Genomic DNA, 27344 nt, shown 5'->3' with positions numbered 1-27344 from the left:
CGTTTTTTTTTTTGTTTTTTTTTTAGATTTATTTCCGGTAACGGGATACAGCAATGATGATGATGATGATGATAGAAAATGCACCTACTAGAAAAAGCGTCAGAAGAAAGAGAAAAAGGAAAACCCAAAGAGAATTACTCTTGTGGAATCTTCCGAGACTGGAACACTACAATAAGTTTCTTGGCAACTTTAATACATACTGCGAAATCTTAAAAAATATATACTGCACACTGCACCTTCTTCCTGTGTTCCTCATAGGGCACTGTTGCCACAGGAAACTAATGAGAATGGGTCTAGCAGAAACTGGGTAGGGTAGATTATGTGAGGAGGATGATGAAACTCCAGTTCACCTAGTGAGAGAATGCCTCCCCATTGCTTGCCAACGCAAAAAAATCTTTGGACGAGAAACTTTCAAGATCGAGGAGGTAACCCCTCCTTGAAGCCATCCCAGATATTCGAGTTCATTAGAACTCTGGAACTGGAAACAAATTGTTGATTGCATAGCGGTGAAAACACCTCCTAGGGAGGGCACAATAGTACATCTTAAGGTATCAGTGCAATACAACCCCCTTTAAAATCTAGAACAGTATAAATAAGATCAAAAGCACAAACCCTCTTCACATGTCACATATAATTTCTATAAAAATAATCAACAATAATTTACAATGTCACTGTGATTTGAGAAATCCCCAATTTTGATGAAAATATTCAACACTTTCTCAATCCTTCCGTTTTTTTCTCAAGAATTTCTTGGCCTCTTTGAACATTATTTCCACTTCCTCGCCGTCTTCCATATCATCGAAGTTCGGTTCCCCCATATAATCACTATCAGAGTCGCCAGCCCCAAACACTTCCGAATCTGATGAACTTTCATCTGCACTGAATGGCTCATCCTCGTCTTGACTATCGGAATCGTAATCCACATTCGATTGAGCGTGTACGTTCGTTCGCCGTTTCCTTATATTACCTAGCAAATAAAATTCGGTTAAGTATATAAATAAATGACTGCGATCAAACTACTACACGGATTCGAAATCTATTTTATTCCTACATAACGGGGGGTTGTAAAAATTGATCGTCAAGTAGCCTATGCAGGGTGTTTTCAAGGGTGAGGCTTCTTATTGGCAGAAGGTAGAAGTCAAACACCAAAAATTGTCGACAAAATTTCATCAAATTACAAGTACGGACGGTGGAAGGTGAATACGGCATCGAAGAAACGAAACAAAACATAAACATGTGGATGGACAATGAATAGTTCAGTACCGAGTTCATCTGATCAGTTTATCAGGTTACTTGAAAGAATTGTTGTATCGTGCAATTTAGGTTGAAAAAAATATAGAAAATTGGAGATAGTTTAATGAAAGTACTTATGTTGACAAAGTTCTATTATTGTTACCCTATTTCATTCAATTTTTACAACGATTGTTGGCGTGTTCGAACAAGAAGATTGTGATGCCCATTGTGATTAATTTAGACGAATTCTATTTGTGAGATTTTGAACTGATCTTTTATTTTTTACGCTTGTGTCCTAAGTCATTTTCTGTCAGTTGATATCGAAATAAGCCATGTCATAAAGTTTTCATTTTCATTTCCACATAAAAATCGAACGGGCCAATATCCTAAATGAAACCACATGGTTGAGTCAAACTCAGACATCAGGAGATGAGTTTTTTACCATTCCGTTGCTATAATTCAGATAACAAATTATCTAGGGTCGTATTACAATGATATTTCAGTAATCATTTTAATTTTTTTCTTCAGCCTTATCATTTTGAAAGTTTTTTATAGGTTATTTTTGATCAAACGCTTTTTTTGACCAGTTCTGCCTTCTGTTAAAAAAAGCACCATCTTTAAATACACCCTGTGTAAGGTTGCCGTTTATGTGTTTGAAGCATTAACTGTCAAAATTTCACAACCTTTTGACGACTCTTTAACACTTATTCGTTAGAATATTATCTTCGATTGAAGATAAGAGTCCAACTGGGGATTTCACTCGATGAAATAAACGAATCAGGTACCATCTCATGAATATTCCTCCTGCTCTTGGCTGCATTCGCCCCAATTTGAGATTTAGAAATAAAGTGTTGTAACACATCAAAAAAAATATTCCCGAAAGTATTAAAGCTGTAATACAGAACAGCATGGCCAGGCTCTCTGATTTCTATTTCCCTCATTGCCTCTCTCCTGGATGTCTAGGAAGGCACACATTTCGATTTTTTTTACTTGTGGTACTCTGGATGACTTCAGTCAGATGATACAGAGTAGTGTGTGTGGAACGGCAAATCCTGTGAGCATGCTGACATTTGTGAAGTTGTAAGTTATCCACTTCTGTTTTCATTGTTTTTAGTAAAAGCGATGGACTGTACTTTGTTTGAAGGTCATTCTTAATTATTTTGTTAGTTTTGCATTAGCGGAAAATTCAAAATTCTCATTGATATCAGAACCGGTTCAGAACAAAGCTACCGATATTATGTCAGACGAATTAGAGGAAAACAAAAAATTCTTAAGAAACAAAATAATACATATATTGATTATGAATAAAATACATACGAATAATATACCATGATATGTTAACGTCATTTATTATATAAAACAAATATATTTTGACACACAACATTTGAAAACAAAAAAATGTTTTTTTTCCTTCTTATGGCGAATTGTATAACTTACTCAGTTATAGGTCAAAGCACTCTGAGAATTAGTCCAAAAAGTAATAATTCAAATAGTTAATTACAAAACAAAGTAGTTATTTATTGCTTCAACGAAATTCAACAAGCATTTATATGTATCACTTTTTTATTTCTTTTAGATAAAATAATTGTTTGAACAACGAGACAAAACAAATATTGTCTATCTCAAAACGAACATACGCTGGTTTCACTAGCACCGATTCCGACTAAACATTAGTAACATGAAAAACAGAAGATAAAAATAAAAATAAGAAAATTTTTGAATGAGTATTTGAGGGAAAGGACAATAACACCTGCATAAAAATGTATCTTTTCAGATTCTGCATAAAAAAGATACGGGAAAACCATTTTACCCACTATAATTCCACTTACCTGTCGAAGAAAAATCACATTGAGTTAACACCAAATAAAAAAAATGTATTCTAGAGATATTTCTGAAGTGCCTACACATATAGATAGTTAGCATATTCAGAAGTTATTGATTTAACATTGATGGTTTTTTTTTTATTTTGTAACGTTTGAAAAACGTTAGGGCATTTGCAAAATGAACCGTCCAGTTAAAAATAAAATTTATAAGCGATATTCAAAATAAAAATATTTCGAAATTATTTCAAAGAGAATTTTTACCGCATAAAAGTGGGTGTTGAATTACCCACAAAAATTTCAAATTATTGTTTGGACAGACACCATTTTTGAAATTCGAGTTGTGCAGGTCTTTGAATGAACTCAAAACCTCTAATATCAAAACTGACGGCCAACAACCACATTGAATAAAAAATTGAATAAATAGAAACTCTATGAATTTCACAAACAAATGTCAATTAGATGACAGTTGGGGTTATGGTCAGAATAAGCACTTTTTAATCATAGAAGTGACAGCAATTGGAATAAGATATTTTATTACCATTATCGCGTCTAGTTATAATAAATCTTTCAGCCAATTCACTTTATAAAGAAAAACGGACAAGCCAAAGAGTAACCCCTTATCGAAAAATACTCCATATATCTCTAAAAATATAAAACTCAGTCATTCGACAGAAATCATTAAAAACAACTGGGGCTGAAATGTCAAACTTTGACAGATCCCCCGAAGAAAATTACGAGAAATGCTTGACGAATCGGATCCGGTGTGTGTGAAACCTGCCTTACATAAGCATACCACCACTACCCCCTCCTTTCCCTGGCCTATGGTTACTATGACCAGCACCAAAGTTAAAGAAGTTACAGTGACTGCAGTACGGGCAACGCCCAGTAATTATGTTATAAATTCGAACATTTTCGCTCTTACTTGGTTTAGGAGCGGGTCGTGAAGTCGGGTGACCGAAATCTTTCCGGTGTTGTGGATTAGTCCTGTAACATTGAGCACCATACGGACACTGAGATCTGTTATCACCTGAGGTCTCGCTATAATCAGAATCACCAGGATGGCTAAATTGATCCTTATGGCTGGTATTCTTCCTGCAACAGGAAGTATTTTCTGTTTAAGCCCCATATTGTTTCTTTGTTTCTTCATTTATTTATTTTTTTATGAAGCATTGATTAACTAAGTGACGGTCTGAAAGATCAGTCGTAGTTGAAGAGCCGACAATGCTAAATTGGGATTTACTCGAGCGTCGTGGAGACCTAGTGGATTTTGAAAATTAGATGGTGGAAAGAAAAAAAGGTTCTATGATGTATGCACTTTCAGCGATAGGGGAAGCGTCTGTAGGTTTTCAAAGATGTAAAGAGAAATCGTCAGGTACATACTGATTGAGATACTGTATGTGCCCTACGTGTCTCTGATAATATATTCATGTTAATCTGTCAGTTTGCGTGGTGGGGCTGGACGTACGGAGGAGTTGAAAATGTTAATTTTTAGAGGATATGTTAATTGGACCCAAAAGAAGCTTCTTCTCAAGAGATTGACAATTCGGACGTGACGCAAGGTCACATATATATCTTAATCTGGCACAGGCGGTACCCAGGGGAGGGCTATTGGGGCTCTATTCTTTCAGTCCCGTTCTCTAGCGCCTTTTGGTCAAAATCGAATAAGAAAGAAAAAGATCGCGAATGTTTTTATGCTCGGTAGTCAGTCGGCTAGGCATTTTCCTGGAGGCTAGAGTTAGTGGGTCTATTTATCTTTTTTTCCCAAAATATTGAGACATTTTGATAAAAAATTAAAAAAATGTATTTCGGCGCTAATGGGTTAATGAGTCTTAAGAACTGGCTCAGAAGCACTATGGCAGAAAACTGCTCGAATGGATTAGGTCTAATGCACATAAATTACGAGAGTGTCATTGATACAGAAATGGTTGTGACCAGATTTGATAATGCTGGCTCAAGGCTTTCATTTAATAACTAAAAACTAGTAAACTTAATATTCTTTTTTTCTTTTTATAGATTTATAGAAATTAAGAATTAAGAAATTTTATTTAATAACGAAAAACTAGTCAATTCTTACATAATTCAATTTTAATTAAATTTTTAATATTCTTTTCCTTTTGTTCTTCATATTTTTTTTAGTTATTAGAAATAAATGTTGTTATATTTTCCTCTTTTAGTGGATGATAGCTCAGCCCCCCCCCAAATCACCTTTCTGGGTACGCGTCTGATCTGGCACGCTCGAGTATGTACAATGATCGTTTTTTTTTTACTATTCTTATAGGCTGTCCTAGACAATTACCCCTATATGAGGGGTTCAGAGCTGAAGTGAGCCAAGTCCATGCAGCCTAGTTTTAAGATGAATGGCTTAGAAGTTGTTTATCACCAATTAATTCAGAAGTGACTTCTTTCGATTTTAAAAGGTTAGAATGTAAGCATATGCTTACATAAGAATAATGATAAATAAAGAAGTCACTTTTGAATTAATTGGTGATGAACAACTTCTAAGCCATTCATCTCAAAACTAGGCTGCATGGACTTGGTTAACTTCAGCTCTGAACCCCTCATATAAAGGTCTAATTTTTGGTAGAGGTACTCTACAGAGTCCAAGGTATCTCCCCTTATATTAATCTGACACGATCGAGTAAATCCCGAATATCCCTCTTGGGCTCCCCAACTATAATAGTAGTTGGTATTATTGATAACGGTGTTTTCAAAGGTTAGTCTTTATCTTGGCAAAACTGGTAGAAGGTAGATCTCATAAAAATGAATCCTTTCAGCAAAAAGAGCCTCTGTACAAGGCGACGCTCTTTGCGGATAACCGACGAGGGAAAACAAACGAATGGTTTACAATAGTTCAGTTCATTCAAAAATACTGAACCATTGTAAACAATGACGGTTCAGTCATCTGTTTAATTTTCCAGCGGCCGGCGTCACCTTCCACAGTCCCATACCTACTCGAAATTTAATGAAATCGCATCGAACTCCAAGGGATAATAACTCCTTCATTTTGAATACGTTATATGGGAGATTTTTGGTGAAATGATTTATTTGGACAAGTTCTATCTTATGTCAAAAAACCCACCTTCAAAAAGATCTTGTATATATTTACTTTTCAATTATGTAATTTCTTACCTATAACAGTTCTGTCCATACCAACATTGTTCCCTTCTCACAGAATTGCCCATGCTCACCCCACTTGAACTTGCAGATGCATCAGCTGGATTTTGTTCTACCTCTTTAATATTTTGATCGGCTTCGGCTGTATCTCCTAGAGTATTAGTACAGAAAATATGTAGATATGTAGATCTCCGAAAGTACATACATTTGATGCTAACTTTGGGAGAAATTCTATTTGCTTCTCTTTTTTTACTGAGCAAATGAAAAATTCACAGACTATCAGAATATTCTATCAGAAAAACTATTGAAAATGGGCAAATTTCATTGGGACTTGTCACAACTCCATAATATAAAATATTCTGACTGTCCAATATTGGAAAAAATGAACTGTCATGCTGAAAATCTCGAAAACAGTCAATAAGAAAATATATTGATTATGTGTTTTTTTATTTTATATGTAGAAAATTGAAAAGGAGCCGTCCAAAGAAGACTGATCACCATGTGTAACCGGTAATATTTTCATTATGTTCAGCTCAAGCAATCGAGTAAAATTTTAGAAAAATAGAATTGTATCTATTTACTGAATGAAAATGAAACAAGGTGCGACTGTTGCAGGACCCTATACAGTTCTCGCAATATCAAATATCATTATTGAGGAATATTCCCTCACCATTTTCATGAACAGATATTTGATCAACTGGCTGTGATTCACTAACTTCCTTTGTATTTTCTTCATCGTTTACTGGCTCTTCTTTCACTTCTGAAGGTTCTATTTTTACCTCACCGTTCTGAACCATCGGTTCCTTGTTTATGTCATCTAATATATCTGAACTATTTCCATTGTTATCGTTATTGACTATATCACTCCCAGAAACTGAATTTATTTCTGAGTTTCTGCTGAAACAAAGCATTATTCATCTATCTTAAGGGTATTTGAAATAATTATTTTTCAGTTTGCTTGTGTTTTGATTCGGTCAACTTTAATTATTATTAGTATTATTATATAAAAAGAAAAGAGGAGGTTTACACCTATGGACTCTCACAAAAATATGTTACCAAAAGTGTGTATAATTCAGGTATTTTACATTGCCACCCCCTAACTTGGAATAAATTCAGTAAATCGAAGACAGTTGTGAATAATCAACCCATCTGAGTGAAATCCGTCTTTGATTTACTGAATTCATTCCCAGTTCTTCAACTTGCACTGGGGACAATACCTAGGCAATGCTTTGAATGCCTGAGATGACCCTGCAATTTACTGGATATAGTGAATGTTTTTATCCACTGAAAGTGTATGAATTCGTCTATTTTTCAATGTTATGAAAATAATTACTTATAAAATGATAGATATTCAATATCGATATACAGGGTATTCCTTAAAGACATGCTAACATTTGGTGGCGATTCTTGGACTCATTTAAAAATGAAACTTCATATCACAAATGCAAGAATCTCTTACTTTCGAGATACAGTTTTTTACCCAGTTTTCAGCATTTCATTTACTGGCTAATAGCAAAAAGTGATTTTTTGCCGCACTTATGAAGAACCTAGGCAGAGTATGAAATTAATAACACTTCATACACTGCCTAAACCTTTTAGGGTGTATTACTGTATAGAGCACAAGATTATACACATCACATGCCAAAATTTATATTGAAAAAGAGAAGAAATTCTATCTCTACTCACACTTGTACACCAGTTACAACTTCAGTATCTCTAGTCACTTCAGGTAACATTTCAGCATCACTATCCTCATCATCAGAATCCGACATATTATCTTTTTTGTATACTTCTTTAGCATTATTATTCTCAACTTCTTTGGTGGTTTCTTTATTGGGATCTTCATCATTTTGAAAATCTTGGGCTACTATTTGGTCAATATTATCCTTCAGTCTATCTAAACTCTCATTCATAAGTTTCAATCTTTTTCGTTCTTCGGAATATGAAGCATCGGTGCTTCTCTTCAATGATGCAGATTGAGACACCTTCGTATCACTTGTTGAAGCAACTGTTTCAGTTGTACTTATTGGATTTGATATAAGAACAGTGGAAGCACTACTTCCAGCAATCGTTTGGGGCGTATTTTCGTTATCTTCAATCTTCACAGAGTACCATGTATCAATTAAAAAAGCAAACTTATCGCCATCAGATAACCTGATAGTTTCATCTTTTTTCAACATTTGTATGTTGGGTGCATTTGAGGACATGAAGAAAATGGGAGATATATGAATCTGCAATCAGGAAAGATTGCATTATTAAGTTGCAGGCCAGCATACACAAGCCTTAAAATCTAAAATTTTTATATTTTCGGGCAGGCCAGAAACCCCTATCGCCATAGCTTACCAAGGTTAAAACAGCTTCATTATCTTGAACATTTATGATAATATGTCTTCTGGATATTTTCTTATCTATACACTAAAAAATAAATGAAATTACATTGATATTCATTATCCTGTGTTATTGTTACATTTGCAAATGATCCTCTTCCAAATACATGCTCTCCAGCGCGTAATGTGCAAAGGGGCTTTTCATTATCATTCTTATCAACATTGAATATTTTCAAAACGATCATTTTTTTCACCAAATAAACAAAATAAATTTAAAAAATTTAAAATTTGACAGTTTTGGAGGTTCGCTTGTTGTTATTCTCCAATTCTATGAAGCCATTCATAGAATGCTTTAGATCTTAGATTAGGGAAGTCTCTAGTCTAAGCTTTAGATCCTCAGGAGTCAGATTTTAATTTAATTTTAAAGTCATCCTTCCAAGTAAATATGAATCATAAGATGCATGAGTAATAAAATTCCGAAATCCGAATAGAGATGCTTCATGAAGTCATAATTTTACATTTGCATTTTTCTTCGCTTTTTTTAAATGTGCTATCCGCGCTATCCGTAATTGGCGTAATTTTGACAATTTGACATGCGCTCAGGTAAACAAGGAGGAAACCCGATCAATTTTCTCTGCTGTTGAGGATCGCCCAAGTTTTTTGACGTTAATCCTCTACAGTTCGAAAATTGTGTGGACCCGTCTCAGAAATGTTTATAAGAAAATATTATGTAGTGTGAATCAATTGTGCACAATTATCTAAGTTCCGGACATTCCAAAAATTACGTATTCCATCTGATTTATCTCTCGAACAACCTGATAAGCTAAACACCAGTAAGTGAAAATTTTGGGTATTTTTCGATTACATTTTATGTTGCTATGAAAATTAACTGATCAGCTTGCTTGATAATGTACAAAGAAAAATTCTTATTCTTGCTTCTTGTTCTGAGTTTTTGCGAATTTACCGTGGGGTAGTTTATTGCACATTTGTACAAAATTATTGATTTTCTTTGGCGGTCACCAAATCAAGGGCAATACAGGGTGTAACTCAAATTTCAGTAGTATGTTAGATCGTTTTCATTAAAAACAATATATAATATTCCTAATTCTAAGATTGCCAATATTTTCAATATGAAAATGACAACAAAAAGTAAATAAATGAAACATTTCATTATTAAATGCACTAATCATGGTTATATTCCTTCAAAGTATTCACCCAAACGAGTATTTGGTAATTCCATTGAATGCATGCCTATTTCCTCTCACCATAAGTTTAAAAATCAAATTTATTTTTTGTCGGAGATGAATTTTTGTTGGGAATTCACAAGTATGTAGTGTAACAGACAGTGAACAGTTTGTAGGGAAATTGTTCCCAAACATCTATCTATCTATCTATCTATCTATTTATCTATCTTTCATTTTCAACACTTCATCAGCCAACAGATGTCATTCTAAAATTCAAATCTAATATTTGAGATATTTGTAATCCAAAACATCTTCAGGCAGTGATGAGAAAATAATAATTTTAAAGTAATATCAATTACGTCCTTTGATCAATAGTGCATGTGTTACCTGAATTTTCGCTAATTGTATAATAATTCTCTTCAAATGAATTTGATGAGTAACTCCCCTCACCATATTGTGATGATTCAAAAATAAATCATCCATAATTATACAATGGAGAATAGCTAATATTGTACATTCAAGAAAAGCTGTTTTTCATTTAAAAATGATACAATATCTCTGGAAAGATTTTGTGAATAAACAGGGAGATCACAGAAACTGAAATTTTTTAATTGTGTGATTCGAATCCACTAAAGGATCATTTGAAATTTTTAAATTTTCCAATTTACAGCACGATGCCTGCTCCACCTGCTCCCGCTGCCGAAAATGGCGCCCCTAAAACAGAAATTCAGGAACTTCAAATGCGGATAGGTACAGCAACAGATGAGGTAATATGAACTAATACCAAAATTTCACAGTCCTCATCACCTTATGTCTTTCAGTCATTGGAATCAACAAGACGGATGCTTGCTCTTTGCGAGGAGGTGAGATTTTTTTTTATTAGGTGTTCAAATAAGAATGAAATAACAATGCTACATCACTTGGCTAAAAACTAATTGAATTTTCAGTGTTTTTCGTCCAAAAGATCTTATATTGACTGAATGTGATACATGTTTTGCACTTCTGTCACACACAGATGTTTGCCTTGCACTGCAAAATAACCATTCTTTGAGTATGGTATTCTAAAAATTCAAAAGAATCACTGAACCTGAAATTAAGGATGTATATACTGATTCTAACAAAAAGGCTTGTTGTTTAAACTCTTTTTTGAAAAAAAAACAGCATTTACACATTATTCTGAATAGGAAAATACTGTATCGTAAATCCTACATTGAAAAAAAGATCAATGATAAGAATAGTTAATAGTTCAATTAGTCTTCAAAATAAAGGAGTCTTTGGTCCAGTTTACACAACTTAAGGTGACTATTCATGTATTGCAATCCATGGAATTATCAAATTCAAAGAATAGAGATATTTGCGATGCACTGCTACATCTGAAAAAATATCAAAGCTATCTAAGAGTACAAGATCTTGCGATTGCTCAGTATTTATTTGATTGTTTGGTGATAATTGTTTTTTCTTCAAATTCTACATTCCGTAACAAAAGAAAGTGTGTGTTCTGAGCAATTATTTCAACTTTTAATTTCTGTGATTTCTTCACTTTGTTTTCCCCTGTAATTAACCAGCAAACTGAAATATTTCATGCACTGTTTAATTTCTCCAAATTGTTCCTAGAGAAATTCTGTATCTTTCAGTAATTACTTTGGTTGGAGAATGTTCAATAATTTCTAGGAATGTAGAACTGATATGGAATTACTCTCTGAATTAATCTAGGTACTAAACTATCTACTAATATCTAATGGTCCTTAACCACCTTCAGCTGAATAAACTGATGCTTCTCTCTCTTTCCAAGGTCTCCTCATTAGAAAGGTCTTGGGATACAGTGTGTTTCATTCTATCTCAGATGATTCAAATAGTCCATTTTTTTCACAGTTAATTAAATTTATAAATTCATAAATGTTTGGTATTATTAAGTTTTTAGTTGTTAAAGTTTGATACTCATGGTATGCACTCATATACCAGTCCAAAATCTTTCGCTTGCCTCAAAATTGTACCAAGAAAGTGAATTTATGTGGTCATATGAAATTCTCTTCTTTCTTATTTTAGTGGTATCAATATAAAAATAGTCTCAAAAGCATTCTCTAATTTATATTGAGTGACCTCCAATTTTATGAAGCAAAATTATTTTACAAAAAATGTTAATTTGGAATGGTACTCTGAATAGACTTGGACGCACTGTGATATCTGAGGTTTTTCCTATCCTTATTGGTCCAAACAAAGAGACCAAAAAGAAGATTGTATGTGTTAGATAACCTTTAATCTGTGCTTAAATGAATGTGCTTCTGGACTCTATGTTGTGGTAGGGGTAGACTGCAAGAGTGGCTGTGTTCTATGTCATGTATGTGTATATGTGTATGTATAAAACAGATATACATATTATATACGTAGATGGAGTCTATGTCAGGTTTTGCAGAAGAAGCTGAGAAACAAGGGAGTGAATATTTGAAAATATTTGCGTATCTCATTGACATTCTGATGCATAATGCCAAATTTTAATTTGTAATCTGGGTTTTTCAATGATATATGATCCTAAGGACAAAGACATGAAAGAACCTCCAATGTTTTGGTATGAACGGGGAATAGAACAATTCTATTAAAAAAGAAACTGTAGCTTTGAGCAATACTGTGAAATCATTGTTTCAAATTTTTGTATTAGAATTTAATTTTAACCATTTAGTATCAAATGCATTCAATCATTTTGCAAGAATATTAGCTTTGCCTAGGCCGCAATTCAGATAATGATTTTCATTTGAATTAGTGAAAAAGGTCTTATAATTTCATTTAATAATATTTAAATTGTAACCCATCCCACACAATTCACTATTCAGCTGAATTTATTCACTGAAACTTAGTAATAGTATTTTTTAAGTAAGGGTCTCAGCCATCAAAGTTTTTTGAGTATTTGACAGTGCTGCAAACCTGACACATAGACTCAAATGTATCTATGTATAGAAAGATATACTCCTGCATACAAACACCTACGTGAAGAAACATCTCTAAAACCAGAATACTGAAAAATTTGAACACAATGCCACTACCATGACATAAAACTGAAAATTTTTGGGAATCCATGGAAGAGCATGTTGATGTGGGTTCAATGGTTCATTATACTCTGTTGGATAAAACTGGTTGATTGATCGAAATAAAATTTCATTGTTTGCTTTGTAACAAAAATTCATTTGGTAAATTTTTTATCAGTCAAAAGTGCGCCTGTCCTGTCTAATTGTCGGTATCCAAATCCTATAGGGCTCTACCAAATCGTCGTTCGGACTAACACCGAGTGAATTTCTCTGATAAAAAAAAACATGAATATTACCTTTGACGAATTCGCTCACAAGAGGATTATATCTAAGGTATCGCACACCATTGATAATCGTATCCGATGGATTAAGAAAATATGTCGATACCACACCAACGAACAATAAATTATTATAAGTGTAAGGTCAAGAAGTCATAATATAGTTACTAAATGAAAATGTTGAAAACTGTGGAGGCCGGTTTCATTTCAATAAAAAATATAAATTTGTTTTTGAGGTCTATAGGCCCTACAGTTTCGTTATTATAAATGTATCCAATTAAGAAGAGATAAATAATGGAGTGCTTGGTATTTTTGAGGTTTTGTTTGCTTCTACACTGAGCTGATGATTTTCCAGCACATCCTCGGATATTTGACGAAATTGTAGTAAAACCTGAAATAAATGGCATAGTTGATCTATAATAATCTACATGAATGAAATTTCATGAAATTGTAAAATATTTTCCTATTAAAAAAGTCTTCGGCGTTTGGTTTGGGACAACGTCTTATTTCGAAATCTGCAAATTTAGAGTAGTATATACCGACCATTGTAATAAGCCCTTTCATTTTAAGTTTAGCCTAATCAGATAACATCAGTCTTACTTTTCAAATCAGCAAATATTGATATTCAATATTAGATTGATTAGGGATTGATATTTACATTTAATAAAAGGAGCAAATTTCGTACTCAAATAATGATTTCAGCAATTATTATTAGCACCTGTTATAAACTCGATTTGGAAATAATATTTAGGTTACCTATCAATGACAGATTTTTGAATTTACGATAATGAAATTGATTCATTAATTTCCAATTTAGATATCTAATACACATAAATAAATGGGACTCATATGGTTCGGGTTATTGTTTACAATAATATTTAGGAGACTGAAAATTTTAATTGAACGAAAACAGTGTTTCAAATATGTTCGGAAGTACGAATACACCAAATAATAGATTATTTGAATTCTGATGTGGAATGATATTATTTTTCCTCTACCTGCATACTAAAATATTATACCTACTCACAATATAGTTTTTTCTGATTACCATTGATTATATCTCTATGTTATTGGCAACTCAAACGGAAATATTTGTAATCAAAAGAAATTCATTTTTTATTAATTAAGAGTAGATGTGAGAATGATTGCTAAACATTTTCAGATATTGCCGTCTTTCTGAATTAATTTGATGTTTAACCTCACTTAGCTGTTGCAGAAGAGTTATAAAAAGGTGTTAAAAAGGAAATGCTTATGAAACCTGGAAATTTCAATATCAACAAATAGGATATTAAATTTCTACATATTATTATGTTCGATTCTCGGAAAAATCAACGTTTTCTTGAAATATAAAGAAAACTTGAGTAATTTATCATAAAATTTATTTTGCCCTCATCAATAATCAATAGAACCTAAACATGTTCTTCAAATGGATTACCTTTTAAACCAAATTAAATATAGGTTATAAAACTATAGTTAAGTCGAACCACAAGTAATAAAAAATATATATATTTCCTTATACATAACAATATAATATTAACAATATTTACTGACAGTTACTAACTTCCAATTCTACACCTGTTTCTTGCTGCTATAGAGTAAGGAGGCAGGGATCCGTACCTTGGTCGCTCTAGATGACCAGGGAGGTGAGTCCCCCTTTCATCCATATGTCATTTACCACCCTTTCATTCAAAACTTCTTCAAAACCATTCATCTGACCTCACATTACCTTTAAACCAACTTCCATAATCGGAAGTATGAAAATCCAGGAAAATCACATCAATTCGACAACACGGAAGATGTTTTGCCATACGGATGTTTTTCTCCTTCGTTATTTAAGCTTGCTGCAAAAATGTTGCTTGTTTCAAACTAAAAATGGAAAATAAGGAATTTTTCGATAATATTATTTCTGTGAAAAGGAAATCATGAATGAGAGGGGTCAAATAAAGCGGAAAAATGAATTTTTGTTCCTTAACTTTTATCCGGGCACAATTGACATGAAACAGAGACGAACAATTGCATTTTTTACCCTGGCTTATTCACAGTAAAGAGAAAATATTCGGAAATTACAAATTTAATTTGTTGTGATCGGTAAAGGGTGGTGAGGTGTATATCACATTTGAAACGGTAAATCACATAAAGTCTTTGATATCCTGAGTTAGATTATCATCGAAAGTATCATTTGTCGAATTCGTAAAAAAAATTATTAAAATTTCTAAAAAAATCAAGGGTCATCGGTTTTGAATACATTTTTCCGGAAAATCATTCTCTATCTTGGGAAAATTCTTCATGTGAGGATTTCTCATATTTTCCTTCATTAAAGAAAAAATGAGAAATGTTCCGTTCGTAAGTAACGATGTGGTAAAATTGTGTGTTTTGATGTTGTGTAGTGTAATTTGAGAGAGTTCAATCTATGCCTTATGAATTGCATGTAACTTCTACCGTTTTTTCAACTGTTTCTATCGCTTAAATATTCCCCATTCTTCACTCTACACACCCTTTTTCATGTTGTGATTTTATATATGCACGCTTTTGTGTATTCGTTGCTACAGCACTCGTTTGTTCTGTTTTGTGTCCTATGTCAACAAAGTCAGCCCAAAATTATTGACGTAAGATACGGTAAGAGTGGTTACAATATATAGCGATTTTTTATAGTCATTCAATTTGATCGCAAGGAGTTCCCTAGGTAGCCAAGTGTTTGTGAATACTTTTTTCTAATAAAAATTATTAAAAAAAAAAATATTTTGAACTTTCTTGATGGAAGGATTTCTGAATTTGCCATTATTTTTATGGAAACACTACTTTCACACCGCAATTTTTTACGTCATCCAAATGTAAACACTCAGAAGCATGTGGGCTTGATTTTTGTTTAGATTTGGACTATTTTAACGAGGAGACGGTAGTTCCGTTGAACTATGATTGTACTTCGGTCCCCCACATATTTAGGACTTGTTGATTTGATCAAATTATTTATTTTCTTTTTTGGTGGGAAATAAGAAAAATTTCAAGCAGCCTTTTATGAAGCTAATAATCAATATACAGAGTTAGAACTATTTAGAGGGGGACTACAGGACTGTCGAAAAACGTTAGAAATACAGGGTGGCTTAAATTACAAAAAAGTAGTACACCAGTAGAATCGGTATATTAGATAATGACTACAAAACGAATTCGTGTAGTTATCTCAAAAATCTATTATACGTGTGTTATTGCAGGAAAAAACTGGAATATTTTAGGTTGTGCCAGAAATGGCTAGACATTTTGTTGCTGAGGATGATTTGGTCACTGATGCGAATTGTGAATAAGCTACTTTGTGCTCATAAAACTAAAAGTACAAAAAATCATACAAGAAGTTCAAATTAATTTCATTTAAGCATCCTATCCATAAAATTCAGATTCTCATTGTGTAATATTCTATATGGAATTTTTAAAATTCATGGTTTCAGTTAACAGTAAATAAACCGGATTTTTTCAATACGATTCGATTCTCATTTTTTTTCCATAAAAATGAGTGATTCTTTGGACTTCCTTCCATAATGAAAGCTCTTTTAGAGTATTTTGTTTGATATTTTGTTTATTTTTTCTCGAGGAGGTAGTTTTTTATTGTTCACAGACGACCATGTCAGTTGATTCTTTTGATGTTTGTAGAGCCACGAGGTGGGGATGAAAACCCTGGTCATGCTGGATGAACAGGGCGGTAAGCATCTTATCAGAAAATTGTGCCTTTTACTGCGTCTAAGGTTTTTTCAAAACGAAAAAATTTTTGACTCCATGTCGACATTTTTTCCATACTAACACTTACTTACACACATCAAAAGAATCTGGAAATTGTCTAACTTTTTCTTGATATTCATCAACTGTTGATTATTTCGTGCTACAAATTTATACGGCATAAAGAAAAAGCAAAATCTATGGAAAATTCCCTAAGGACATACATAATATGAGGTAAAGTAATATGAGAGAAAGAAATTTGAATTTCTCATCTAATATTTTTGAATACCTAAAAATGAGCCGGTCAAAATGGCAAGTATTCATGAAAATCTTTTGTCTTAAATTATCCATGGTCCACTTATGTCCAATAATTGATTTTTAAATTTGTCCGTCCACAAAATGATAAAATGAGGGGTCAAAAAAAAATAATTTTCAACAACTTACTCTCCCTGTATCTTCAAAACTAAAGCTCCAACGACATATGCCTTTAGGAAATTTCCAATCTATTTTTGCATTTCTCACATGCCCTATAACATTTGCAGCAAGTATTCATCAACATCCCGTATATGATCTTCATTAAAATGCATTTTAGACTATCACACGTATTATTTTGCTATAAAAATAGCATTATGAGCAGGGTTAAGCGTAGAGTTTTACATCTCCCTAATAGGTATAGGGGTAATCCCGAGGGTAATCCTATTGTATTTTTTTATTAGGTCCCAAATAAAACGGTAAATTTTTCACTCGTCTGTGGTTGTTACTAGTATGAAAGCAATGGCTCATATAATTTTTTGTAAATCATTTTGCCTACATCTACTCAATAATGGATTTCCATCATGAATCTGTCACAATTTATCAATGTTCGGAAATAATCAGTTGAAAATATTTTGTTGAATTTAGGTATCTCGAATCATCGTATTTGAAACTATTAACGAAAAATATGTTATTGAGTCTCTAGTTTATAATTTTCCTGCATATTAATACAACATTTGAATGAAATAGTAGTAATATTTTGAATAGAACTAATTTTTCAACAGTACATGGATTTTCCATTCGTATACTTAATTCAAGAACTATTGGTGTGGAAAATAGAAAATATGTTGGTTCAGAAAGATTTTGAGTTGCTGAGTTCAGGTTTGTATTGGGAATGAACACCAATAGAGCAATATTATAGTCTATTCTAGAATTATTGCCATTCGGGCGGCATTGGCTACTTCAGCCAAAATTCACTACTAATTGAGCAAAACCGATATGATTCCAGAATTACCAGATTACTAGTCGCATATATAAAATATTTCACATAACTTTTCCTTTTAAACTTGCAGAATGTCTCGAATAAAACCAAAATTATCTGTGTGGATAAAAAATAGTAATACCTTCTTAAGTCAATGTAATGAATATCTAAAAAAATTTAGAGATTTTCCAGATGTCTTTGATGAAAGTTACACAAAAGTGTTATTATTCAACACTATGTGAAATACCAAATAATCAGCCGAAAAACCATAACTTCTCAACCGTAAATAACCCTAGGATGGGAGCAGCTTTTGGAGACAGATTGCTAGCACTTCTTCAGCTTAAATATGATAATAACTAAATCTGGTCAAATAATAAACCAAAGAACAAAGTCCTTCGGGATCCAATAAGAAGATGCCGAATTTCTTCAACTATGAATGAATTTCATAATCCATAATTTAAATTAATATTATAATAATTTTTCCTTCCACGGTTATTTAAGGTTATTTATCAATATTCCCGAAGAAAACACTGTCGATGGACTCTGAATGTTTGTTCTTGTCCGTAACAATATATATATTATTTGGATTTGAACGTATACAGGTTCAAGTTTCCATCATATTTTCAAATGCGAATATTCTTCAGGCGTGGTTTACAATTCGACATTTATTATAAGAGAAACACAATATTAGACTTCCAAAAATATGAGGATCAACCCAAACACCCCATTGAAGTAAGTTACCGATATACTCACATTTCATGGTTTTTCGTGTTTCTCACACTGTTCTCTTCCGACCTTAGTTCGATGTTTAATTGTCCCCCCCGGTCGAAACATCTCTATGGCATGTTAATTTGTAGTTTAGTCTCAATTAGACGCTTCTAGTTTTCAAGTTTAGTACGATCACAATTATGTGGGGCCTAACGAGTAATATTTAAAAAAATATCTTTCCGGGAAAATTGAGGCATACAAATAGCCTCGAATACGTTAATAAAAGAATTGAGCATTTCTTTCTGCCTATTCCACTTGGTATAGGACCTTTCGTTCATCTCTGATGTCGAAATGTAATAGCGGACAAAGAATGTGGGATTTTTGTTTTTTTTTTCTCACTCGTGGGCTTATGTAATTCAATACAAATTGATTTTCATTAAATTGACACAAGCCCTGAGTCTAATTTACCATATCTAAGATAAAACTGTGTTAAGTTTACTTGAATTTGATTTAATTATTATTGATCAGAGCGTGTTTTCGGTTTCTCAAAAAGAACAGCTCATGATATCTACTGAACTCAAAGACAACATAGTGTAGATTGAGTATAAAGCAATTTATACTATCTCGAAAAACCTTGTTATTGGTCCTATGGTTCGCCTGTACTACATGTGATACTTTTTCCAAATTATCACCTCAGATCATTTCTCTCGGTATTATATCATTTTTCGATCAATGTCTGTTATGCTGTATATCTTCCATAAAATGAAATCTCACATGGGTCTTATAATGTTTTTGAGTTTACGAATTGTGGTCGTACATGTAGATCACGCATGAATGCTTGCCAACATATTAGTTTAGAAATTCGAACATCTGCTCATCCGTTCTTACTTTTCCTCAATCTGATTTTTTTTTCATGCAGAACAATTGGACAGAATCGAGGATGGAATGGACCAGATCAACACCGACATGCGGGAGGCGGAGAAAAACCTGACTGGTATGGAAAAATGCTGTGGTCTATGCGTTCTTCCATGCCAGAAGTGAGTAAAACAGATTCTATTCGCGATTCAAGAGATAGAAGAAAAAATAATAATAGTGACAATCTTTATTCGTTCCCTAGAGTCATAAAAAATATCTATCGAACAAGTCAACATCAGCAAAACATTCTATGGGTGAACAAAAATGAAAGTAACTAAATTCAATTAAATTCCAATCATCAAGAAATTCCATAGTTAATGCAAGGTGATTCATTGATAAATGGGCTGAAACTAAGGAAATATAGAGGACACTGAGGTTAGAATAACTTATATTCAAAAGTTCTATCACTTTTTTAATCAAGCTACAGAATTTTTTATTTATTTTGTCAATTTCTTCAATTACCCATAATTCTGGAACCACCCTATATATTTCGATGATATTTGGTGAGTTTATTCTCCACAATAACTTGTTCATACTGACATTGTAACTGAATTTTTTTCAGGACCGGCCTAGAAAAAATTTATACGATATTCGAAAAAAGCAGAAAAAGCATCCGTATGCGATTTTAATAATCAATTAATCTAGTCAAATCTGAATATTCAGACAACACAGTAACCAAAATTTAATTAAATTTTGACCCAAACACTACGAAAGCAGAGGTCTGATATCTAATATATAAAAATGTTATCGTTTTCAGTGGTGAAATTACTTGAAATTATCACACATTAATCCAAATACAAATCTGTTCTTTCGTTGTGTTTCAAATTCGTCACCCAAAAAATAATGACCTGAAATCAGGAAAATTACTAAAATCGAATAGAACGGTGTTTTATAAAATATTGGTTACTGTGTTCTCTGAAAATTCAGATTTGAGGTTTATTGAGTATCAGTCGCATGAGGAAGTACGAGAAATACCTTTTTCCCTTTAGTTTTTTCTCTTTCTCTCAAATATCATACCAAATAAAAGGAATTTTTCATATACAGACTGTTTTTTTTTTATTCAATATTATTTATCAGTTTTTCTTAGGCCAAACCTGAAAAAATTCATTTGCTATATCAGTATAAACTAGTTGTTACGGAGAATAAACGTACCAAATATCATCATAATATATAGGGTGGTTCGAAAGTTATGGGTGATTGAAGAAATTATCAAAATTAATAAAACACTCTGTATCTTGATTATAAGGAGATTTAGATCCTTCAAATATAGGTCATTCTGGCCTACTCAGTGTCCTCTATCTACCATTAGTTTTCGCCCATTTATCAATGAATCACCTTGTATTCCTTGGACTCATACGAAGAGGTTATGTGCAAAGGAATAGACAGAATTTGTTTCTTCGGTGTAATAGTTTGTACAATCAGACTTATGCCCGGTTTCTGAGCTCGTTCAATAACCATCATTTAGTTATTAGTTAGAAAACTTTAACGAATGGATAAACTGTCGATGATTTTGTGTGAGTTTCTGAGGTTATTTTCAATGTTTTGAAAACTGTCAATTAGATAACTGGTGGGTTATCTGTAGATTAATCCATCCAGTATCCATCCACTAATCCTTCCATCACTAGTAGGGTATCTACTAAAGTGAAGTTAACACATTGACGGACAACGACGTCTATAGACGTTCAAGTCACTGTGCATGATGTGACGGCACAGTTTTCAGACGTCTATAGACGTCTTCCTATAAACTCGTCTAACATCGACATGACGTTCCTGGACGTTGGAAAAGCGTGATATTATGAAAAAGCGTCACATCGTTCACACATTTTGAGTTTTGTGAACCCGAAAGATGACGAACTTGATCGGAATCATTCGCTCCGCCATACCGAGTATTCAGTCAAGACACAGCCATCCAGCGTGTTCAGTATTTGTTCAAATGTAAGAGTGTTACGCTCGAAAATTACGTAGTTTCAATGTTAAACTTTCATTATAACTTTATTACCAAATCTAATGAAGAGAAATTCTACTTTTTCTGTTGAAAAAATGAGAACGCCTTTGGACGTTCATGTCATAAAAAAACGAAGAAAATTGTTCATGTTATGACAGTGACGTCTAAAGCCATCTGTTGTTTCTTTTTCCATATTCACATCCTCTAAATCACTAATAATATTTTGATGTATATCACTCCAATTTTGTACCCTATTAAATCAGTATACATGCGCGTCATATCACAAGCAGCTGCCAAATAGGTACTGTCCGTCAATGTGTTAAATGCCTGTAAACAAAAACGTCAAATTTTTTTCTTATAAATTCTTAAAGAATTGATTTTTCGAGGTTTTTTTATTCAGATGAACCATTTTATAAGTTGTAAAGAAAAGTTCGGATAAAAAGCGTTGATTGAAGTAAGCCAAATATTGGGGTCTCGATAGCTAAGTCATTTTTCTCGTCAAGAAGGCTACCCTTTTTTGTGGAGAAAAAATCCAAGTCCAACAGCCTATATCTTCGAAAGGATTCGAGATAGAAAAAAATTTAATTTGAAAAAACTTCTAATTTCAACGCCCTTTATATAACTCAATGACGATGACATTGCTGCTGTATTCGGTCCATTGATAACTGACGGTGTTGATGCTGTCCAACAGTCTGTTATCTGGAGGGATTACTGATACAAAAATTTTACCCAAAACTCCTTATTTCAACTAGAACTTACCAAAGTTATCCATTCTTCCTTGCAGAGGTTCCTCCTTCAAAGAGGACGAGGGAACTTGGAAGGGTAACGATGACGGCAAGGTGGTCAACAACCAGCCGCAACGCATGATGGACGATCGCAACGGCATGGGTCCCCAGGGCGGATACATTGGCCGCATCACCAACGACGCCCGCGAAGAGGAGATGGAAGAGAACATGGGACAGGTGAACACCATGATCGGCAATCTACGTAACATGGCCATCGACATGGGCTCCGAACTGGAGAACCAGAACAGACAGATCGACCGCATCAATCTCAAGGTACGTGCCGGCATGTCGATGGGCGTTTCCGTGTGTTCGATGTTGTTTTTAGGGCGTGATGTTGCAGTCTGCGGAGTTCGATCGGTATATTCTGTTTTGGCGTTTGGGCCATCTGTTCTTGGTCATGTTGGGACGAAAAATCGTCGTATAATGATTTAACGCCTTCAAAATTTTTATTGAATTGCGGCCGTTTTCAGTAAACTATCTAACCAACGCTTCTTTACGGAAGCGAAAGCTGGACGACCAACAGGCGACATATTAAACAGCTTGAACAAACGCAAGTGTGCACATTTTGGGCTTCCTATAGACATCGACTATGGAAGGCCACGTAATGTAGCCAAAGAGCACGTCTTCGTTTAAACTATGGAAATCAAAGACATCCGGCTCAATACTTGTTTATTTTTTCCTGCCATCTATCTCAGTAACAATTAAATTGTATGGAATGAATCGACAACGTTGACAGAATAAGTTCTTAGCAGGTCAAACAGTCAACAAAAACAGTGTAGACGTAACAAAGTCGATTATGTATTTGAGTGTGGAAAAAACAACTCATCAGAAGAAGAAATGAACTCACATCAATGATATATAAAGAATAAATATAAAAAGCTATGTATACATATGAACTTTCCTATTGCCTTGTTATTCATGTAGAAATATATCGGTCGAACTCGAATTTTTTCATTCTGCACATCACATTCCAGCCATTGTAACGTATTATTAATATTTTTTGGAGCTTTGTTACAGCAATGTAACCTCTTCTATAAGGAAGCTGATCATGAAGCTTGCATGTCTCTGTGATATTTCTATGCGATTAAAAAACAACCACATATTATGTGATGACTTCGCACTTGCATTTCTGCAAAATCAAAGCTAGTAAACTGTATTTTTATATTTGAAAGATTCAATAATCAATTTTATGAAAAAAATGTGATACTCATTTTAATTTTGTAATATTGGGATGCATTTATTAGTTATCAATTTTGCAGAGATGTGTTATATAATTTACATATTTGAGATCCGACATTTGTCGATAAATTTCAACCAAATGAATTTCTTTCTGCTATTTACCAGATATTTATCCAATATTCTTGAAGATTGTGGGATATGCGGAAGGAGCTTGGTTAATTTGAAACGATTCTTCGATGAAGAGTGAATGTCTTAATTGTATAATTGAAGAAAAATCCTATTTTGAACACAGATTTCTATCTATTCGAATACTGCTCTAGGTTTGTAATCAAGCAATAGTAATGGGCATCATCTTACAGAGTGAATGTTTCTCGACTACCGGGTAAGCAGATTTCAAATGAAAAGATAAATTTGCGTCAGTTGTTTTATTACTATTTCACAGTTCCATATGGTTTTTGACTTACACTCATGGACTTCCAAATGACTCAAGACCACTTAATTATTTGTGACAGTGTAAATTCTTGTTCTATATAAGAAGACCTTGAAACGGTTTTTCCACTTCAACTGTTGTTACTTATTCTCTAGTGGACCAGCTTGTTTAACAGATTAGGTTATTCCTTTGAAGCTGAGTAATATATGCTTCCCTACCGGTAATCTTTATAACTACTAGAGAGTGCAATAAAGTCATATCAGGGCGGCTCGCCAGAGGAGGCAAGAGAGGTTAAGCCGCCTCATATGACTCAGCTTCAAAATTCATAATATACATACATTTCTAACCTATCATAATTTCCATGTATGAATTAAAAAAAACGCCTAGACCGCAAACCAGAAAGTGTGCATTCCGAAGGGATAATCAGTCCAAAACACAGGATGCTGTTTTCTCACGAAACATTCTGTAGTTTTCAGTTCAACCCAGCTCCTTACGTGATCTCTAATCTCTTATGGACACCTCATATACTCTAACTTGGTTTGAGTTGAAGTTTATGTGGAGTCAATCATGTTTCCAATCTGACCCCTTTATTTTCAAAATAACTCTTGTATCATGATATTGATTATGATATTATTTTTGCTTGAATTTTCAATAATCTAGATGTTGTTTTGTTCTTGCATTGCTATCTACTCGGTCCACTTGACCTACTACAAAAACAATATCGAAAACTCGAACACTACCTCAAAACTCAAAATGGACATCTCCTCGCCACACATCATGGTTCACTCAACAACAGGCCGACTCGAATGCAACGAGGATAGAGGTCGCCAATCAACGTGCTCACGATCTCCTCAAGTAGACACTTCTAAACAACACAAACACTTCAATAATATTATTACTATCATCATTATTATTACCCGACTGTAGTTCTGAATCTTTGGAGACTTTAAAAGTGCTTCTCGATCTTACATATCCCAAAATCATTTCCTGGTTAATATTCATCAATGATTATGTAGTAGACTAGTCATTATCCACTCAGGTCCTCAAAAGAACTAAAGATCTGCAGGTGCATTTCAGCAGTAGGGAAGTTTTTTCCGATGATTTTTTTACACGAAATATTTCAAAATTTCTTCTTTTCATCAGTGCGTGACCTTAAATTTGTGCTTCCAGAGTTGTAACTGTTGAGTTTGAATAAACTCAGGAACAAACTTCTCTGTTCGATAATTTAGATCGCTTTGTTTTTATACTGCGAGCTTGATTGAAGTTTGAAGATAAGCTTGGCATTCGCTTAAAGCAAAATTGAGTGGTAGTTGTTTTTATCTTAATATTTGCTACTGTTAATGTATAGTCGTCTCATTTTTATATTTATTTCAAGACTGAACTGAAATTATTCATGATTTGAAATCGACTTCGAATCATGATAACTGTGTGGTAATGTGATTTTTGATGTCTTGATATTTGTAATAATGTAGGGGGGTTCAATTCGAATTGTCTCGATTGTACAGTATGAGATTCAGAGCTGCAGGTCGAAAGTGTACCATCAATTTTGTATGTAATCTGTTGGTTAGGGCGAGAGCAACGAAACGCGCATCGCAGTGGCAAACCAGCGTGCCAACAAACTCCTCAAGTCTTAAGTGGGACACAAACAAGTCATCTTTTCTTTCGCTCATATTTCCTGCTCTGTATTATTTGTACGTATTAACTTTACGCTTGTTACCTAGATTTCATTTGGAGGGGCTTGGTGTTATTTAAATGTATAGTGGGATTGATAGTTGTTATTCTCGCTTTGTTGTTTTCTTTGAAATCTCCTCGAAGCAAGATTCAAGTTCGATATTTCACTTTAACAACAAAGCTAGAATAATTCAGAAATTTCTAATAATTCTCTCTATTCTAATATTGAGATCAAACGCAATTGATTATATTGTGATACATTGTCCATCATTTAGAATTGTTGAGAAAGATTATAAGTAATGTTGAAATTCAAAGATTATAATGATGAAATCGGATTGATATTGATTGGCAGATTTTAGTAAATAGTTTAATATACATAGACAGAAATTTTTATATTTGCAACCGCTAAAATCAGTTCACCTCATTTTTTCAAGATCTTGTTATGCGCTAGTCATTTTTCAGGGCACAATTACTTATGAACAAGTATTTTCTGAACTTCAAGTACGAAATTTTTCTAACCTCAAGCATTTGTTTTTCGAGTAGGAATAGCTTCAAGGCTAGTTTTCGAAAATTTTTGAGAGTTTGTATCCAATAATAAAAGAAATGGTTAGGTGATATACGCTTAAAGTAGTGTCTGATTTTATTGTTCCTTTCTATTAACGTTGAAAGTGCTTTTTAGTGTTATTTTTTTAAATAAATGTTGGGTAGGTGAAAATGGTACATTCAAGGAAAATCAAATGACTAGAAGTAAAAAAATTCCATAAATTCGTTAATAATTATTGTAATACTAATTATTTTGTAAGGTTACATGTATCTATTGTTGAGTTTTCCTAATATATGTGTTATCAGATCCCAGTTTGAGTGTTATGAATGAAGGATTTCTGAATAATAAAGCGATAAAAATATATTCTATGAGTAAATTGCGATAAAAATAACTTTATGTAAAGGCAGAAGCAAATCTTAATTATTTTTGCTGAAAATGGAGATATTCTTTGCAAATTTCTCAATTTGAACATCCAGACCTATCAGACTTGATTTTGAACGTTGGTGCAACAAAAAATGGGTATAAAACAAAATGTCCTGCTGATGCATAAATTAATAAGTATTGAAGATTGAAATATAGGAACAGATGTGTAAATTATTGTGTATATAGGGTTTCCTTCGAAAGGCACTGATCTTCAGAGCAATCTTACTCATTCAAGTTTTTCAAAATGATGTTTTGGTATACATAATAAAAGACAATAAATTATAAAATGCAGCATCTATGTTTGTGTACTTTCGAACTCCATACTATATAATATCTTGTTTGTATCTGCAGCATACAATTGATGTTGGAATGGTTGCTTCAGGCATGAATCAAAATGAGCTGGTCTTGTTTATGAGTTATTGCTGTGATTTTAAAATTTAGAATGAGTAGATTTCCAATTTTCTATCTCTGAAGCTCAGGGTCAGAAGATCATTGTAACACCATTTTAAGTAACAATTTATTTTATTGAAAATTATATACCACTGATGATCCATGGTATGCGACAAATCAGTTTTGTTAAAATATTTTCCTCACTACGAAATAGGTGTTATCATGATATACTGTAGTTTTTATTTACTATTTTCTACGCGATTTTTGAAAAATTATTTTCTGAATAAACAAGGGAACCAGAAGAACGGAAGAATCTGTTTATTTTTACAGATTATTTGTAGGATTACATTCATTACTCAATTTTTCAATATGAAGGGGTGATATTTTACTTAGATCTTGTTGATAAGGAAAGATTATACCATTAAGCGCAAAGTAT

The 27344-nt window shown here is 33.2% G+C and overlaps 2 protein-coding genes across 5 annotated transcripts; one reads left to right on the top strand and one right to left on the bottom strand.

Moving 5' to 3' along the window:
• Positions 1-611: 611 nt before the first annotated feature.
• LOC123307088 (aprataxin and PNK-like factor) lies at positions 612-8837 on the bottom strand. Of its 2 annotated transcripts, none has more exons than XM_044889294.1 (7): positions 8638-8837; positions 8514-8585; positions 7857-8401; positions 6841-7067; positions 6186-6321; positions 3979-4148; positions 612-967 (listed from the first exon to the last, which is right to left on the bottom strand). In XM_044889294.1, the coding sequence occupies exons 1-7, from the start codon at positions 8740-8742 to the stop codon at positions 720-722; spliced, it is 1503 nt and encodes a 500-aa protein (XP_044745229.1). In that variant the 5' UTR covers positions 8743-8837; the 3' UTR covers positions 612-719. The 2 variants fall into 2 exon arrangements, with proteins under 2 accessions (XP_044745229.1, XP_044745230.1); XM_044889295.1 differs by having other exon boundaries at positions 6841-7064; positions 8638-8836.
• A 243-nt stretch (positions 8838-9080) lies between these two features.
• On the top strand, positions 9081-26458 carry LOC123307105 (synaptosomal-associated protein 25-like). 3 transcript variants are annotated; one of them, XM_044889317.1, is made up of 7 exons: positions 9081-9330; positions 10352-10448; positions 10503-10544; positions 14574-14622; positions 19546-19663; positions 22271-22544; positions 25449-26458. In XM_044889317.1, the coding sequence occupies exons 2-7, from the start codon at positions 10356-10358 to the stop codon at positions 25512-25514; spliced, it is 642 nt and encodes a 213-aa protein (XP_044745252.1). In that variant the 5' UTR covers positions 9081-9330; positions 10352-10355; the 3' UTR covers positions 25515-26458. The 3 variants fall into 3 exon arrangements, with proteins under 3 accessions (XP_044745252.1, XP_044745251.1, XP_044745253.1); XM_044889316.1 differs by lacking the exon at positions 14574-14622 and adding an exon at positions 16622-16670 and having other exon boundaries at positions 9084-9330; XM_044889318.1 differs by lacking the exon at positions 14574-14622 and adding an exon at positions 16622-16670 and having other exon boundaries at positions 9088-9330; positions 24677-26458.
• The last annotated feature ends 886 nt before the right edge of the window (positions 26459-27344 follow it).

The sequence above is a fragment of the Coccinella septempunctata genome, chromosome 2 (assembly GCF_907165205.1).
Source record: "Coccinella septempunctata chromosome 2, icCocSept1.1, whole genome shotgun sequence".
NCBI classification, from domain to species: domain Eukaryota; kingdom Metazoa; phylum Arthropoda; class Insecta; order Coleoptera; family Coccinellidae; genus Coccinella; species Coccinella septempunctata.
This window is presented reverse-complemented; position numbering and strand designations above follow the sequence as displayed.